Source organism: Stegodyphus dumicola, chromosome 10 (genome assembly GCF_044657685.1).
Source record: "Stegodyphus dumicola isolate Sdum_Otavi_A_Nest chromosome 10, ASM4465768v1".
In the NCBI taxonomy this organism is placed as follows: Eukaryota; Metazoa; Arthropoda; class Arachnida; order Araneae; family Eresidae; genus Stegodyphus; species Stegodyphus dumicola.
In genome coordinates, this window is record NC_140777.1 from 161104555 (window position 1) to 161123695 (window position 19141).

Here is a 19141-nt window from a genome sequence, read left to right on the forward strand (position 1 = left end):
TAGAATGGAAGTTATTTTATTGTGCATCTGTGAATTTGGTTACTTTTGCCGTATAACACTTTCTCAGTTCATCATATTCATGTTTGTTTTTCATAATACAATGGCTTTCACAACCTCTTGTCTTTTAAAATTATTTATGAAACAACAGTGTTATATAAGCTTTTAATATTTACTACTATATTGACTCTTTTGTTTCAGTATCCTTTTGTCTGCTTTCCCCACCGAAGCTCACCTTCCCTAATTTTCTCTATTCTTAATTTCCCTTTGTCTTTGATTACTCTTCTGTGTTGGGACTTCGTAGTTCAACTTGTGCTATCCTTCATTCCTTATATTTGCTATATTATTTAAAAAAAATAATGTAAAACAATAACAATATACAAGGTAACCAACACTTTTATGTTATTCAGTGTTAAGCCTCAAATTAATCTCTCTCAATATCCAGCAATTTTTGCTAGTGGTCCTGCTCCTGTATGATAGAACTCATTAGTTTTCAACACAAAGAAGTACATAGTGTAGGCTTCATGTCTGTTTCATTGTTGAAGGATTTCCCACAGAGGTGGAACCGTCCAGGGAATGGAACAAGTGGTTATTTGTGGGTGCTCGATTTGGCAAGCACAGTGTCTCCAAGTCACTGAATAGTAGCTATGATTGTTTTTACTACATTGGGTCTCTGATTGTCGTGGAGGTTATTGCACACCCTCAACCAATTCTGGTTCCTTGTTCTGCATTGCATATTGCAAATATTGTAAGTACAGGTCCTCACTATGGTATTGCCAGGTAAAAGTTGCTCTTAATGTAACACTTGCTGACTAGTTCACCAAGCAAAGAACATGATCTTGGTAAAGATGTGGTCTTAAGCTGGAAGGCATGAGATTATATGGTGGTGTGTAATGTCTGGTATGCTTGGAGGTGTCATACTGGACTCACTTTTTGTCACTTATGAGCACCCGACCAAACATTGATGCGTTGCAATGCTGAGGTTGCAGTAACAAATAAGCTGTCACTTGTTGGTTCTTGTTTGCTGCCAACAGTGTATGGGCATCTACTTATACATCTTCCCTATGCAGTGCAGGTGAAGCCTGATTGTTTCCTTGGTTTCCTGGATGTATTTTGCAGATTCACCACACATTTGACTGCTATTCTCTACAGTTGCCTTCAGATCCTCCTCATCCAACACTTGCAGTCATCCAATGCAAAATTCATCAGAATGGCTCAAATCTCCTGACCTGAATTTCTGGAGCCATGTGTTCATTGACACCATCTTCCTGAAATGCCTGATATATTTAGCCACTTGATGTAGCTGCTGATAAGCCCACCTTAAGGTCATGCAGCAAATAATCACAAATGAGCTGCAATGATATCTTCATTTCCATTAAACATTGGATGAGTTGTAATTGCCGTGTGTGTGAAAAATGTCTGTATCAGTGCAGGTCAGAGGTCTCACTAACCTTCTATCACTTCTCCAGCATGTAAATCTCTTTAATTCCTCTTATGATCACTTCATTAAATGAGGCATCAGTAACAACAAGAACATTTTTGGTTACCTTGTATAAAATTGCGCTTTTTAGGAAATAAAAATAAATTTTTTTCTATCATACTTTAAAGCCAATTTTTGATTTTCTAGTCTCGATGACTTATTATCAGTCACATTATTCAGCTAAAAAATCATTTTTCAATAGTGAATAATCACTCTTGTACTTCTGATTATGTCAAGTAATCATAAAATACAGTAGTTTTGTCAGAAAGTCAGAAATTATGCTAAAAATCTCATAAATTTCATTTAAAGGTTTTTCCCCATCCACTCTATCTGGTAGTGCAAACAATAAAATTCTGAGAGTTATAATTTGTTCATTAGATGATTATATCACTTCAGCTTCAAATTTAAAAGAATCAAAATCAAACATTGAAAAAAAATTAGTTCATTGTATTGTATTGTTATCCACAGTGAATGTGAGTGCAAAATTTGAGTGGCATAGCTTATCAAGAAATAGTTTTAAATTCAGTTGCAGAGTTTGATCATAGCACCAAACATCATGAATGTGTGTAAAGTAAAAGTTTATAGAGAAGTGGCTAGTTTTAAAAAATAATTATAAGTTTCCTAATTAACATATCACTATAAAATTAAGAAAATCAACTTTTAAAATGAAATGCTGAGAAAAATATATATAAATTCATGAAATGGAAATGACATAGTAGATTTCGTTGCAGATAATTTCAAGTCTAATCATATCTTAAATACCTTAAGATTAAGGAAATGAACTGTAAATACAAAGTCTATGTATAAAAAAGGAGAGAGGAATAGGGCTTATAAAATGGCAAAGGAAAGCTGTAGTTTAATATCCTTAAGTAGTTATTTTCAGCCATGTGAGTGATATGATGACTAATCATAACCATTATTTTCTTTTGAATTATTTTATAGCAATGGGCAAAGGAAGAACCATTATTTTCTTCTCTTTTGGTTCATAATACAGCATATCTGTTTAAGTAGATTTTTTTTTTTTTTTTTTCAATTTTAAATTCTTTATTATTCTAGTGTTCAAAGAGTGTAAAGTAATTGTTTTGTAATTTGTGAAAATGTCAGAACTAATACCTATTTAGATGTTGAAATTTTAAAATAATAAACATTAGATTGTTGAAAAACCGAGTGATTTTTAAAAAGTCAGCAAAAAAAGACAAAAATTACATAAATTTCATAGGAATTTCCTTAAAAAGATTTTTTTACTCTATCTGTTCGTCCAAATATTAAAATTTTAATTTTTTAATTTTTTTTTTTTTTTTTTTTTTTTTTTTTGAGCAGAGATACGTGGAAAGAATCATTTCAACATTAAATTTAAAAAAAAAAATCTAAATCGAATTTAAAAAAAGTTTATAGGAGAGTAGCTTAAAAATTGATAGCAAACTTTTAATTATAACAAAAAATACCATGAGTGAGCAAAGTAAAAGGCTCATAATCAAAATTAATTCTTTTGCCAGCTTTTTGTTTTAAATAGAGAAAGTGTTTGTTTTCTTATCTGTCTTGGAAACCATTTTTCTATACATGTTTGTCTTACTTTAAAAGTTGAATATTAAGTTTATTTACCCATCCATAAGAAATGAAAAATTTTGCAGCAGCTCGTTTTCTGAATCTCATCTGCTTTCAGTACATTCTTTTATTAATACCACTGTTTCTTGAATGACCAAAAAGTGTACCTTATTAAATCAATAGCTTTTAACATTGAGCAGATCTCTGTACTGGCAATTTAGGTCCATTTTACTGCTTTCACAAACATCTGTAAGAAGAATGAGTGAACACTGTATTAATTATTTTAAAAGTGACTTGGATTTTTCACTTAACAGTGACTTAACTTTTAACTTCACCTAAAGTATTTAACATCATTTTCTTTTTTCACTTTTAAAGCATTTTACAGTTTAAATTTAGTAAGGTTTTTGAAATATGAAAAAGCACAGGTAGGAGCATAACTGTATTTACGGGTAAATGATTTTTTTAAAGAAAAAATTGAAGTATATATATATTTGTTTTTGGCATAAGTAAGGAAACATTTTTTAATACCACTTAAAATGTCAGAAGTACTTGTATACATGATTTTCTGAGTAAGTATTCTGAGATAAAATTTTTTGTCATTATATAAATTTGCTAACCTTTACTGAATATATTCATTACATATAAAGGTTACCTGCATGCTTGAATTTTCAAGTTTGAGGTATAAATAGATACATCTTAAGTCATGTAATTTGTGTAAGTAACTGATTATGCATTTGATATATTAGGCCATCTCATGAAGTTTACAAGCTAAAAACTTTAAAGTTGAGAACATTTTTTTAAAAATACTTTTGATTTGTGAGACATATGATACTAATAACCTTATTTTACCTGTTCATTTTGTAAAGAAAGTATTGCTGGTAGCTTAATTCTAATGCAAATTATCAAGAATTGGAGTTCTTGGCTGAAGTTTTGACAACCACTTTTGCAGAGCATAGGATCTTACATGTGAAATCTTTTTATTTATGTATAAAACTTTTATCTCATCTCTAAATCATAGCTTTCTGATAATCCAGGGGTTAATAGGAGATGATTGCATAATGTTGTTGGTCCTAAATTCAAATTCTGAATTTGATACAGACATTTGTCAAATATGACAAATACATGTTTCCTGTACAAACCTGTTAAACATACAAAATATATGTTTGATACAGATATTTGTCAATACAGGTATTTTTATGGAATGATGGAACTGTAAAAATCCATTAATTTGAAAGTTTTCTCAAATGTTTAGTATCATGACATAAGGAGTATGAGACTTTCAGTTTCACTCATCTGATGTGCTGTTGATTGAAATTTTGGTGGAGCTTTAGTCTGTAGCTCTTATGCATTTTGTCTAAATAATAATAATAATTAAACATTTCAAATCCTTTTTTACAAATAATAATATGTTTGACCATTATTCCATTGCATGATGACCAATTATAATACAATGGAATTATAATACTTAGCAATCACTAATAAGATTTCAGGACTTCGTGTATCACATTAGAGTTGACATAAAACAAAATTTCCATATTGTCTAATATGTTTGAAAACTAGCTTAAGTCTTTTTGCTTTAGCATCTGAATCAGAAAATTTATTTCACCGTGAAATATTTCAAGTAATATTTAAAAGGAAGTCATAATTCTTTAAGTGGAAAATAATATCATTTCACTTAATTGTGCTGATATTTATGCATTTTGAATTCATGTTAAGTGAAGTTTTCATGCAGTTCTATTCAGTCATAAATTCTTTGGTTTGCTAGAGCTATCAAATGCTAAAACTTTGTCATAGATTTGGCTTTTGAATCTTGCATGTTCTATAGTTTCTCTTATGTGAACTGTTAATTAGTTTCTAGAAGATAATTTAGTAAGATAGCTCCCCCTTTTTTTGGATAATCTTTATACTTTATCATAATGAATTAATCACTGTATGAAACTACAAATTTAGATTTATTTAAATAACATATAAATAAGCACCAGTATAGAAACTTACAAATAATTTGCTATTTTGATATGAAATTTGCATATAATGATTTACTATTTTTAAATAGGATTTGCACATTGTACATGAGCATTTACCACTATATTAAAAGATCATTTTGCATATACTGTGGAGTTGCATTAATTTACACTTTAGGATTAGGCATTTGCTTGCACTTAATAGAATTTCAGATTACTTGCATTTAATAAAATTTGTGAAATTAATCAAAATTTCCGATGTAATTTTTTTTATTCATTCCAGTATTTGAACAATACTTAATATAGCAGATTTTATTTTCCATGTGTATAACATATTTTTAGGCATCTAAGTGAAAGTCAGAAAGAAAGTGCAGTTCAACGCATCCTTAACTTGAATAAGGTAAGATTTTTTTTTTTTTTTAATTATTTTCTGAAGTGTTATAATATCCTATGTGTCTTTATAATATGCGACAAATATAAACAAGGTTAACTTAGTATGATGAACATATTCATAAGAGATCAGAGAATGTGCATTTAAAATTATTTTTGCAGTTATTTTCTGCATGAGGCTTGATTGATCTGATCTGTGTGGGTTAAATGCTAATTACATTTAAAAGCAATTTTTGTGAGGTTTTTAATTATGAAGAGAAAATCATATATGTACATATTTCAGCATTCTTTGCATAATATGATTTTCCTTGATTTACCGTATTTGACAGCATATAAGACACTTTTTTTCCTAAATTTGGTCTCAAAAAAGTTACCTGTGTCTTATACGTGAAGGATAACTTTCAATACTGAATGCTATTTTTAGCCTGGATAAAGGTCTAGACACACATAACTTTTTCTACATCTACCATAATTATTTTGCGCATGCATGAAATATCTGTTGCCAAAAAGTGCCAAAGCTCGAAGCTCATGTCGAAGTTCGAACAGGTTCGACAGTCACATTACGTCTATGTAGCCTTTCCTTCTTTACATAAGACTTTCTTTGACTCAGCCGACACATCGGTGCTACTCTGTATAAACGTGTCAGTATTGGTGCTTAAAACTATTTGTTTAAAAAAATACCCTGGAAAATATGACTACAGGAAACAAGAGATAATGCTATGCAATTCAGTGTAAACTAGGAGTGTTAAACTACGCCAAAGTGCATGGAAACAGAGCAGCAGCAAGGCATTTCGTTCCACCACCTACTGAAAAAATTATGCGTACTTGGCGACTGCAGGAAGATCAACTGAAGACTGCCAAAAAAACAAAAACATAACCTTCAATGCCCAGCTCCATCTTGGCCTGAACTTGAAAATGCCGTAAAATCTGGGATAAGTGTTTCAACCAAAATGATAATCAATGAGGCCAAAGGATTTGCAGAAAAACATTGGAATCAGAACTTTTCAGGGTCTGAGGGCTGGTGCTACAGGTTCATAAAAAGGTAAGACTTATCAATGCGCACAAAAACAACTATTGAATAGAAAATGCCAGCAGATTATGAAGAAAAAATACTAGCATTTCATAAGTTTGTTATAAATGCACGCAAGAAAACTTCTTTTGAGCTCGGTCAAATAGGAAATATGGAGGAAATTCCACTTACATTTGATGTACCATCCAATAAGACTCTGAGTATTAAAGGGTCTAAATCAATAACCATAAAAACCACATGTCATGAAAAAACCCAATATACGGTAGTTCTAACATGTTGTGCTGATGGCACAAAACTACCGCCGTTTTTCATATTCAAAAGAAAAACTCATCCGAAAGAAAATCTTCCAACGTGTGTCATTGTTCATGTTCATCCGAAAGGCTGGATGGATGAAGCTGAAATGAAAGTGTGGTTACAGAACGTATGGGCGAGGCGACCTGTTGGACTCTTAAGAAAACCCTCTGTTTTGGTTTTGGATCAGTTTAGAGCCCATAGAACTGAAACCATAAAGAATACCAGAAAGCTGATAATCAGATAGCTGTTCTTCCTGGTGGACTGACTAGCCAAAAGCAGCCTTTAGATGTATTGGTGAATAAGCCATTTAAGGAAAAAGTGCGAGAACGATGGAACAAGTGGATAGGAGAGCCACATCACGCCCTCACACCCTCAGGTAGAATGAAGCAATCCTCTGTTTCACAAGTGTGCGAGTGGGTAAAAAGATCTTGGGAGGACGTAAAGGCTGAAGTAATTGTTAAGTCCTTTAAGAAGTGCGGAATCAGTAATGCTCTTGACGGAACAGAAGACAACGCATTATTCAAAGAAGGTGACACTAGCGATGACAGAAACAGTAGTGAAGATGATATTCTTGTTTTCGATGATGATGATGATGATAGTGAAAAGGATTTTTATGGTTTTGAAAGTGATTAAAGTCTAATTTCATGATAGGCAATGTTTTCCTTGAATCTGTGTTTTTTGTTGTTTCTGCTTTATTTTGTATTATGTTTGATTGCTTGACGTTCATTCATTTATTCATTATTGAAATTTACATATCATGTTCAAAATAGCTTGCCGTTGGTTAATTTTTCTTAATTAAAAATATGTGTGGTAATTGTATTCAACGATTGTTTATTTGGCTTTTACGAAACGTGAGAACTGAGAGAAACCACATTTTCAGGTATTGTGGTACCGCACTGTCGCGCGGACTATTGAAACTTTTTTCCCTTGTGTGTGGCTTTCTAAATAAGGGTGCGTCTTATATGCCAGTGCATCTAATATGCTGTCAAATACGGTAATTGTCTTATTACCAAAGCATTCATGTCTTCAGATATATACATCTGTTTTTCATTATACATCCTGATAGATAAACAGCAAGAAGCTTCCTTTATATGTATACTAATATCTGATAATGAAGTTAAAAAATTCTGTTTAACTTTTTCCCTGTTCAGGGCAAATAATTAACCCAATAAAAGGTATGATCAATTTACATATTAAAAAGAAAAAATACAAACTGTTTTTGATCTATAGCTTTTTCTGCTTATATTTCAAGGAGTTTAAGGGATAGACTGAGAGATGATCATGATGTCTTGGCTAAGCAGTTAAAACAGCTGAATACTAGCAATTACTTTTGGGTTCAGTTCCTGGCAGCTAGGCTTTAATGAATGGAGTTCTTGTGGTTATAGCCCATGTGTAATGTGAATACAAGCCATTTTCCCTTGGATCAGCAGTTCCCAACCCCATCCCCCCAAAGGAAGAACTTTAAAATTAATTTTTTTCTCTATGATGGAGGTATTTAGTCCTACCCTAGGCTTAAAAGTTAATAGCACTTAGAAGTGTGTTAAGGGAGGGAAAAGAATATATGGTATAAGGAATTTAAAATTAAAAGAGATATCTAAACAATTGTGCATTCATTATCCATACAATGAAATTACATTTTAAAATGCCTGAAATTTATCATATCATCTGAATTTATTTTCATCTAGAACCAGTACACTTGATATTGTAAATACTTGGCCATGCATAAAAGTCCTAAATTTTAATAAATGAAACCATTTGCACAGCGGTAGACTTTATGTCATAAGAGCAGCAGTAAAACGATTCATACTGTAAACTTTGTTTCTTCAGTTCAGTTTAAATACTGTTACAGATTTTGTAGATATGTAAATAATTTTAGTGAAATTGTACGTGAATTGTAATATCTCTTGTATAATGGAACATGAAAGAGTGTCTCAGAGTGTGAGGCATCACTGGTAAAACAGGGTTACAAAGTCCATTTAGTCCATTTAGCATTGAGGTAAATATCTATCTCAGATTGATGCTATAGCACTAAAGTGGCAATGTTTATGGCAGTTAATTTTTGCCTCCAAACTTGCCGACATTTTGGTCTGATCCCTCTGTAACTGTAACTGATCCAATTCCCATGTAATTGTAAATGTATCTGGCTCTATGAACTATAACAATGCATGCTTTGCAGTAATTTTAAGAAATCAAAGGTACTGTAAATTTCTCGGTGGCTGATGGGAAAACTATATAACATCAGAGAGAACATTAGTTTTCAGTTTAGCTCCCAATATTGAGAGATAATTGTGCAAGCTTATGCATTTGAAGCTTTTTTATTGCCTTCCATTCAGCATTCTGGATTCTTAGTAGTTTGAAGTGGTGAAACTGATTGTGCTCTGTCATCTGTAAAGAGCCGTATGAAAAATTTTGTGTGTAAGTGTTTTGGGAAAAATAATTTTCATCAAGCTATCAATTGTTCTTTGTGCAGTCTGTTGTGCAGTCTTTGTGCAGTCATACAAACCTTTATGCATAAAAATCCTTAAGTTTAATAAATGAAATCATTGCATAACAGCAGACTTTATGCTGTAAGTACTATCTAATAATCATTTGTTTTTTGCTATTGGAAATTTTCATTGTTTATTATAGAAGGCAGTTCCAATTAAATTTTATTAACCATGTGTTTAACCTAACTACTTCAGTTCTAAATTCTGGTTCCATGTAGACAGTTAGGATATTTAGTTCGAAACTCAAAAGACGTTTTAAAATAAACTTTTGTTTAGTTCTTCAGTTAACAGAAACTATAGCCTGTGTAGCTACAGAAAAAATAATTGCTTCTTGCAGGATTAACAGAATGCAAAAATTAATTAATTAAAATTAAAATTCATTTGGTAAAGTCCTGCTGTAGGTTTTGGCTCAGACCCTCGAATACAGGAGCAACCAGAGCTAGCAAAGTCTAAAGACAACTCTGACAAAGCTGGAAGCTAATCAAGAACAGTTTGCAGTCAGTCAGCAATTGCTGCTCAAAACACTGTTTTGTTATTTTGTTGTTATACATTTACTAATTTGCATCTTATAGTGCATTTAAAGTGCTCTATTATGCAATCATAAATTTAAACTGAGAAAATGCAATAACTAATATAATGTATGAAAGTTTGACACTCGTGTGGTTGTATGTTTGTTCACTGTTTTTTAGTGTAGGTTCAATTGATGATAATTACAGTTGAGTGTTGTCTGCATCTTCTTGTTTTTTTTTTTTTTTTTTTTTTTTTTTTTTTTTTTTTTTTTTTAAGCATCTGTTTAAGCAGAGAAGTAGCTTTATGGAATATATATATCCTAATTTTCCTTACCCAGACAGATTTTTTATTCATCCTGCAAATTCAGCCTAATACTGGTAGACTAGTTTTGAAATGTGATTTTGAATTTAGTGGGAAATTCAAATCTTTGATCTCATATCTTTCCTGAACATTTGTGGAGCCTTTGGGAGATGCATATGGAACCCTTAGGACTTAATAGAGCACAAATTACAAACCACTGCATTAGATACTCTACAAAAGCATCTCTCCTAAGATAGTTGGTGTCGCATTTCTTTGTTGTAATCAGTTAACTTAATCTAAAGCTCAGTTGCTTGGTTGGTTTATGTGAACCAAAGTATGAACAGTTAAAATTAGCCCTTATGTTGTGGCATCAAATGCTATAATAATGAGAATTTAGCATAAATCTTGTATTTTAAAATCCAATTTATTATACTATATTCACAAAAAGTATAACAGCACATTTTAAGTATAGATATTCAAATATCCATAGAAATTATTTTTGTCTAGGAGCACTAGAGCAAAATAAGCACTTGATTGTGAAAATTTTGCTTTAAGGCATTGTTAATGCAAAGTTAATGTAATAATTATTGATTTTATGCTTCTGTAGTTGCATTAGTTTCTTGTAGTTGGACTATAAATGTTACATAAAAATTAATAAATATATTTTGTGAGATTGACAATTGTTAATACCGCAATATTTTATGTTTCAGAAAAATCTGCCTTTGGCAAATATAGCTAGAGAAGATTTGCCTAAACAATCATCTGTAGATTTTAAGAAAGTTTATGATTTCTTACAACGACAAAAGAAGCTGAGTCCCAGTAATTTGGATTCAAAATGTAAAATCCAAAGTAAAGTACATAGTTCAGAAAAATTTCAGTCATCTAAATTAATATGTAATACTCCAGATCTCAAAAGTAGTGTATCTGCTGATAGTTTGTCTCAAAAAATTAATCTTTCATCTACAGAAAATTTGAAATCTGTCTCTGATAATTTTCATCCATTTCACTCAGATAATTTGTCTGTTGAGGAAAAAAAGAGCAGTACACTTGATGAATCAAACAAGTAATTAGATACTTTTTATTTTATATTTATTCAAATTGATTGGTTAAATTGTTTTCAGTATGAAATATAAATTTAATTTAATAGAAGTATTTTTATTGATTATTGTAAGTACTTTTATGACATCAGATATTTGAAAAAAGAAAGTTAATAATATTTTAGTTTTGTTCATTATTTTAAAGAGTATTGAAAACATTTAATTTAATGTTGTTTTATAAATAAATTTTTACAGAAGTTCATTTTACATGCTAAATGAAGCTTTTATTGGTACACCGCAGGAAAATGTAAAACAAGTAAGTATATAGCTTTTACTAAAATAAATAATTTTTTATTTCGTTTGAATTAAGAATAAAAATGCGCTTATTTATAAGCATGCTTTATTCAAGTGTTGTCTATTTGTATGTTTGTATTCTGTATGCTCATATTTGTTATATTATTTAATTTGGAGTTAAAATAACATGCTGAATAATGATTATTGAAGGAGTTAAAGCAATCAGAATCAGCAAAATATTCGTAAGTTTGCAGGACTAGTTTTGAAGGTTTAAATGTAGAACCTTCTTCTTCAGCAACAGAAGTGCAATGGTTGAATGAATGTAGTGCAACTTTATGAATATTGCACTGATTCTTGTTGCTTTAATTCCTCCTATAAAAGCTCAATTTTAATTTTATTATCTCTTGTTTTAATAATTTTATTATCTTTCATACATGCATAAATGATTTTTGCATTGAGTTTGTCTTTCTCAGTTTACTTTCGTGTGAATATGTTATATATATCAATAATTATTGTTGACTGTGGTAGTGTTCCCAAGCAGCATGATTTAGCTCCAGTTGTGGACAAGCCTGATGTAACAAAACATACTCATAACATCTGCTTTTCATTTGATGTAACCCTGATTGATTCTCAATAACCCCCTTTTGTTTTTATAAATAAGGTTATAAATTAACTGTAAATTGGTGTATTTTTGTTCCATTTTGCTAGCAGGGGTTTATTTTGGAAATTATGGGATCCTAGCATTAAAAAAAAAAGTGTATGGAATGGTCATGGTTTGGTACTTTTTTTGAAATTGGATAAACAATCTTGGTGAAACATTCGCGACTGCACTCCAGTTCATTTACAGTTGATAGAGTTAGCATTTATTAAATAGGCAATTTGATATAGAAGACAAAACAGTAATAGATTGAAATAATTACCTGCAGGAAATTTTATTCATAGCTTTCTAAACATCTTTCCAGTAAAATCGGAAGGTTTAACAAAATACCAGAAATCTATGAAAGCCTTTTTATGAAGCATAAAAATTAAGTAGATAGTATACAGATTAATTATTAGATAAAAAGGCTTTAGTTTCTTTGGAATTCCACTGGCACGATTGGCTCCAATTAATCCACCAATCTCCACCAATTAATGTTTCTATGGTAGCCAACTTTCGTCTTCGGTGGGATAATATGCAAATATACATATATCTTTAAAAAGGGGTGAAGAGAATTGAAAGCTTTGATTGTCAAGGTGCTTATGGAAGTGTATGTATATGTGTAATGACATGTGTAAACACATTGTATATGTGTAATGAAATTTTAACGCATAAATTCTTTTGAAAAGCCCTGATGCTATTATCCGTTTTAGCATTAATTTCAGTCTGATTGTCCTATCTTTTGACAATAACCTTGCACTGCATTTTTCTTTGCATTTGTTTTTTGCATGCTTGTGAAAGTTAAATTTTCTACAATTTGTATTTACAGATTTACTCTTAATTACTTAAATATTTTTTGTTCGTAGTACCTTATCGGGCTGGTGAGCACACTTGTGCTCATGAGCACAAGGTTGGGCACTGCTGTTCTAAGGTCTTTTTAAATAAGAGTTGGGTTTATTTAAACCTTCATCTGACTTTATACTTACTTTTAGACATAGCGATAATTTGCTTCATGTCTACCAGGGGTTTGGGACTATTCAGCTTTTACTACATCAAGTAAAACCTCATAGGTACTTTGTCGAGAGATTGCCAAGTTAGGAGATAAAACACGCAGAAACTGGTATTGGAATATTGGTTTGCATATTGAAAGAAATTTCTAATTGTTAGAAAAGATGCTTAAAGAGAAGGGAATTAATATAAATTAGCCAGAACGTCTGGAAAAGATTCAAATTAAAAAAAGATGAACAAATATTTTGTTGAGTACTGTTGCTACAAAACGTAAATGTTTTGTGGCTTTTAATGTCTAGTTATTTTAATATAGTTTAAGAGTCAATGTCATAAATTACATGTATTTTAAACCATGACATATAATAGTGCATTCTACTTGTGGATTTATTTTATTGTATCACAAAAGTGAAGTTCAGGCATAGCTAATATCTTTAATTGAATTTATTCAGTTCCCATTTGTTGATGGGTCCTTAATTATTTTCATTAATGGTCCTTAAAAGTACTTAATTTCCATTTGTAGAAATGTGTATTGCTGTATGTGTTACTGACAGTACAGTTATCAATTTGCCATTGTAATTACCGTGTCTGCAACCACCATAAATATCTTTGGGAAACTTTCTTGCAGATATGCCTGAATTTGTGGTAGCATTTTAAATTTCCTGAAGTGTACATTCTGGCAAGAAGTTTATTGCAGTGCTGTGATTACTGTGCATTGTGTCTAACATATTAAGCTGCACGAAACTACTACAAGATGTTTAAAATAAATTAAAAAAGAAAGATTTTGTATCAAAACTAAAGTGTTCCCAGACTGCTATAAAAAAAAGATTTTAAAGGAATTCTTTAGTGTCTGTGGTATCATCTATGGCAAATTAGGTACAAGATGTTTTTCTTGCCTTTGTACTTAAAATTGTGATTTTATGGGATTTAAGGTTTCGATTCATGGAATTTCTTATTTAGATTGTGTGCTTTTTTTTCAAACTGATTCATAACATGCATGACAGAAATATAAGCCTTATCTATCAAATTTTGTATTTTTCTTTCTCCAGTTTTGTGTCAATTTACAATTATGTGTTTTTATCGAGTACAGTAGAACTCCAATTATCTGAATCAATTGGGACTGGACCCCATTCAGATGATAAAAAATTCGGATACTTGGATTTTTTCCGAAGAAAGGGTCTACATACACTTTAATTAATTACTATAGGTACTGTATGTAGAAAATTTTAGGGGGCGGGAAACTAGTTTAAAAAAAAAAAGGTCGTTTCAGTTAATTGAAATGAAAAGGTAACACTGACGTACATCTTATATTCAGTACTTACAAGTGCTGAGAAAGTAATTGATTGCTGAACATATTGGTCAAAGTAAGCTGTTTGACTGTCTTCATCTGTTTGCGGGCAGCCAAGTCATGCATCTACTTGGCAATGAGAAGTTGCATGTGCTTACACTCCGGCTGACGCTCCATCCACTTCAACTCAGCTTCAAGGCCAGCAAACGCTTCACTAGCTGATGGTCCGGTGTTTGCTTCAACTTTGATATTAAGGTCATTTTCTTCCTCGACACTTTCTTCTCTCACACTTTCAATAAGTTCATTATCAATTAGAATTTGAAACCTAGGGTCTGACAAATCACACACCATTTGCTTCTTTTAATGTGTAAAATGGTTGATTATCCAACACCGTATATGTCAGCCAACTGTTTACCCATAACTCGTTTATCTGATTGCTTAATTTCTAGTTTATCTGCTAACGACATTACCTTTGGTTCTTCAGCAAAACTTTTGTGAACCATCTGATAAATTAAATTCTGTCTAAAATTTTTATGTTTCATCCCAGGATTTTTCATTTTGAACAAAATGAAAGCATTCAAAATAGACAGGTCTAATAAGTGAAAAAATAATTTTTTTGTCCACTTCAGAGTTTTCCGCCCAAATATGTAGCTATTAGCCATTCGGTCGCTGAGATCTACATAACCCATATTGGTGTTATAACAAGCTATAACATTTGGCTTTTCGGATCCAGTTTCTATTTCTCTGGATGGATTATGGATGTTGCTCGGCATAAAAACCTCTCGCTTATCCTTCCAGCATGTAGCTACCATACCCTGTGAAAATAATTCTCTGCATTCACCTTTTTTCATTCGTGGAGAAGCCATATTCTTCGGATAATATTTTCGATTTGACCTAATGGTACCACAGCTGTTTATTTCATACTTACGGTGAAGTTCAAGAAACAGTTGTGGGTATGAAAAGAAATTGTCCAAATTGTCCTTTTCCTTTAACGCATTCAAGAAGTCCAGTGACAGTTCGATGTGCAGAACATTTTTCTCTATCGCCTAAAACCTTACCCTTTCCCAGATACACACGCATCTTGAATGTATATCCATTTTTATCTGCATGTTTGTAGACTTTAATATCGAAACGTTTTCGCTTTTTCGGGATGTACTGGCGAAAGAATACTCGGCCTTTAAAAGCAACGATAACTTCATCAATCGCAAGTTCTTCTGTAGTTTCATATACTTCTTTGAAGCGAGAATTTAATATTTCAAAGACATTCCGAATCTTCCACATGTGGTCATACTCGGGATCTTTTTTATTCGGCGCTAATTTATTATCAGAAAAGTGAAGAAATCGAAGAAAGTTTAGATATCGATCTCTTGCCATGGCTTTTCCAAAAAATGGAATTTCGATCATCTCAGTCAGTCAACCAGTAGTCTTTTAAACTATCTTTATCGATGTGCCGCATAAGCAGAGTCAGAGCTAGGAATTTCCTTAGCTCCAAAGCACTCACATTTTTCCATTTCGCAGAATGAGCTTTTTTTGAGACGCTTTCAGTTAACTCGAAAAACTGCTCAGTATATTTATTTGTTTCGAGTGTTATAAAATCGTGTAAATGCATTTGAAATATGCATTCGAAAAAATCAATTTCATTATTGCATTCTGTAGCATTTCCTTTTAATGCGTTAATTCCTTTAAATGAATAGGTATCCGTTTCCATCGAAATATCAGGATCAACCCAGTTTATGTCTTCCAGATGAAATTCATTAATATATTTTCCTTTGTCTGCAACATCTTCCGACACAGACTGAAATTCCACAAAGGAAAACACCTCTTTTCCTTCATCATTATCAATTTCACATTCGGAATCACTGTCACCAAAAGCTTCATTTTCAAGATCTTGAAACAATTTCTCAATTTCCTCTTAAGTTAAACCTTTTTTCTTATATATATAGCGAAAGCAAAGCAGTATTAGTGCAGAGTTCTAGAGAACAAGTGAATCACGCAAAACACAACTAAAGAACATATAGAAAGAACAGATATTCTTTGACACAACTGAAAGATTTTGCCCCAAGCTAAGATTTCACTGCTGAGGGAAAAGAAAGGGAATTTACGAAACCCCACAGTTGGGAGGCGTGAAGGTCATCTCGCATAAGTGGCAAGGGAGGACTGGAGGATGGGGGGGGAGAATTCCCTGGTCGATATTTCGGCCACAGCCATCTTTTTGAGACACTATAGCTCTGGCTGATTCTTAGGCCACCTGTCTTTTAAAGGTTAACATAACTTCCCTCAAATTGTGACTAATTTATGTTGGCAAAAAGCATATTTTGTATTTTATGAAAGGGAAATTATTTTTTAAACTATAAACGTTTGTTAAAAGAAATTTTAGTAAAAAAAATTATTTCTTTTCATTATAATGCATAGTTGACATATAGTCAATCTTGGGTAAGCTGCCACTCAGGTAGGAGAAAACATTTCCAGTTATTGAAAATTTTACTTATTTAAAAAAGCTGAAAGGAATTTTGAGTTTCTATTTAACATTCAGTTTTACTTTTCAGAGTTTGAGTAATTGAAGCTGTACTATAAATATAATGTGATAAATTCTTTGTATGTTATAAATGTTAAAAATACAAAATTTTGAATAAAATGCTTAATCACAATCTTGCACTTCTTTATATTGTGACCCCAAATTATTGTAATTCTTTACATTCAGTGATAAAGTAAAGAACCAGTTTCTATTCTGTTAGAGTGGTGCCGGTGAAAAATGTGCCACCTTTTTTTGCCAACAATTCTCACTAAGTATAAAATAATAATAGAGTTCAAAAGACTTAAAAAGAAAAATGAAGTTAGTTCTGTTGGAAAAAAATATGTAAAAAGTATTTTTTTAATTTCTTAAAGAATAAAATTTCTTTTTTAACCTAAAATATCATACACATAAATAAAAAATAATGAAACAAAATGAAATTGAATCTAAACAGGTGGTATAAAATTACACTCAGTATTGGGGGGGGACTTATTCAGTTTTTGAATATAACCAACACCACATAAAGTCTATCAAATATGACTCTAAATGGTGGCGAGCAGTGCCCTGCTGACATTTATTTTTCCATTTAGCAGTACCCCACAATTGCTGCACAGTTTGGGTATGACATCCAGTTCCAGGGTCTACAAAATTGTAGCTGTCACTGTGAAATGTTCAAATCCAGCATATCGTAATTACTCTTTCTTACATCCTTTCTAGGAGTCTAAAAATATATTGCTGCCTTTCCTGAATGGGAGTCATCAATGTTGTAGCACAACAATCGGGAACGGTGACCAGAAAACATTTTTTGCTTTCCCAGCATAATCCCCCAAACCTCCATTTTTCTGGAAGCATATGTCCAACATTGTTTTTTATTTTTCTGAAAAGATTTTCGTCTTCGATTGTTTTGCCCCCACCGATTTTATTTCTTTTATGAGACATTAAAATATTTGCACATACTTCCCTCAAGTAGTTATTCCAATCTATTGTCGTATTATGGCTCTTTTCTAATTGAAGTTTACAATATTCAATCGATGTCAATTCTTGACACCACAGATAAAATGAAAGGCATTGAGGAAAGAAAGACACGAGCCTTCAAACGATGTTTTTGTTCTCAATCTTTTTTTTTTTTTTTCACTGCAAGAACATATATAACAGAGCCATAAAGGAGCTTTGTTCGAGTCAAAAGTTATCTTCATCGGATGATTTAGAGAATAAAGTCTGTTGCTATGAATTATTCTTTTGCCCTAAAAGATTCATATGGCAGTCTCTTCATCATTAGGTAACTGCCAAATTGTGTAATCCATCGTACTAGAAAAAGTGAAAAATATGGCAAAAAAATAACCAGTGATTATATTTCAAATGAAAACTAGAAATCTCTAATTACAATAATTAAAATGTAAATAACAATTACTCATAATAATGAATGACATTATTTCAAATGAAAAATAGAAGTCTGGAGCCACAATATTTCAGAGCACGAAAATGTTTGGTAGCATTTAATAGTATATTTAATTGGATGCTATTCTATAAATTTTAATAGGAATGATTTGGTGTAAACATCTAAAATTTCACAGCATTTATATTATTTAAATGCATTTATGTCTTAAATTTTTTAATCAAAAGCTGCCATGCTAATTGGTAGAAATATTAATTACATATTGTTAAAATTTAATATCTTTAGTCTGAATTAATTTGAATTTAGAATGAATTTAAAAAAAAAATTTCCCAATAATAAAAGTATTACTAACCAAATGAAAATAGCCGTAAAAGACTTACATTTTTAGTTGTTGAAAACAACCTTGAAAAGTATTTAGGTAGCAGAATTATTTTCATTATAAAACAACCTTATTAGGTTTTGTGAAACATTCCTGATTTTGTGTATTCAATACTTATAATATACTCTGTGTTTCATTGTAGCATGTAATTTACATTAATGTCTTTATTTTTAAATATAATTTTTTAAGCATTTTTATATAATTACAGGAAATGTGTACTTCTACTCCTGTATTGACATCTTCACCTCAAAAGAACCCTTCTGTAAATTTCAATAAAGTCAAACGGTTTATACTTCAAAAAAGAAAAATACCTACTCTAGCTAGTCCAAGCTCTGATATTCAGAGGGAAATGAGTTTGCTGCATCATAAAACTTTAAAATCACCATCAGTGCATAAAGCTGACGAAGACCAGGAGTATGTATCATCTAACTCAAATTCTGTGAAACCACAAAGTTTACCATTGCAAGATAATCAGAATAAAGAATGTGTATCAAAGGTTGATTTAAGAAATGTTCTTGTGAGAGAGAGTGAAGTAGAATTACAACATTTTAATAAGCATCTTAGGTATGGAATTAGTTTTTATCATTTTTAATTTAACTT

The 19141-nt window shown here is 31.3% G+C and overlaps 1 protein-coding gene across 10 annotated transcripts in view; it reads left to right on the forward strand.

Moving 5' to 3' along the window:
* The window catches only part of LOC118187598 (putative ATP-dependent RNA helicase TDRD12), a 342589-nt gene that overhangs the window by 103883 nt on the left and 219565 nt on the right, over positions 1-19141 (forward strand). For all 10 annotated transcript variants that reach the window (XR_015043602.1, XR_015043603.1, XR_015043601.1 and 7 more), the window contains 4 exons: positions 5326-5383; positions 10704-11056; positions 11286-11346; positions 18750-19105. Coding sequence is in view for 6 of the 10 variants with exons in the window: in XM_085825776.1 (XP_085681902.1) it covers positions 5326-5383; positions 10704-11056; positions 11286-11346; positions 18750-19105 (828 nt within the window). In the remaining 4 variants the exon portion in view is untranslated. The remainder of the gene's footprint in view (positions 1-5325; positions 5384-10703; positions 11057-11285; positions 11347-18749; positions 19106-19141) is intronic.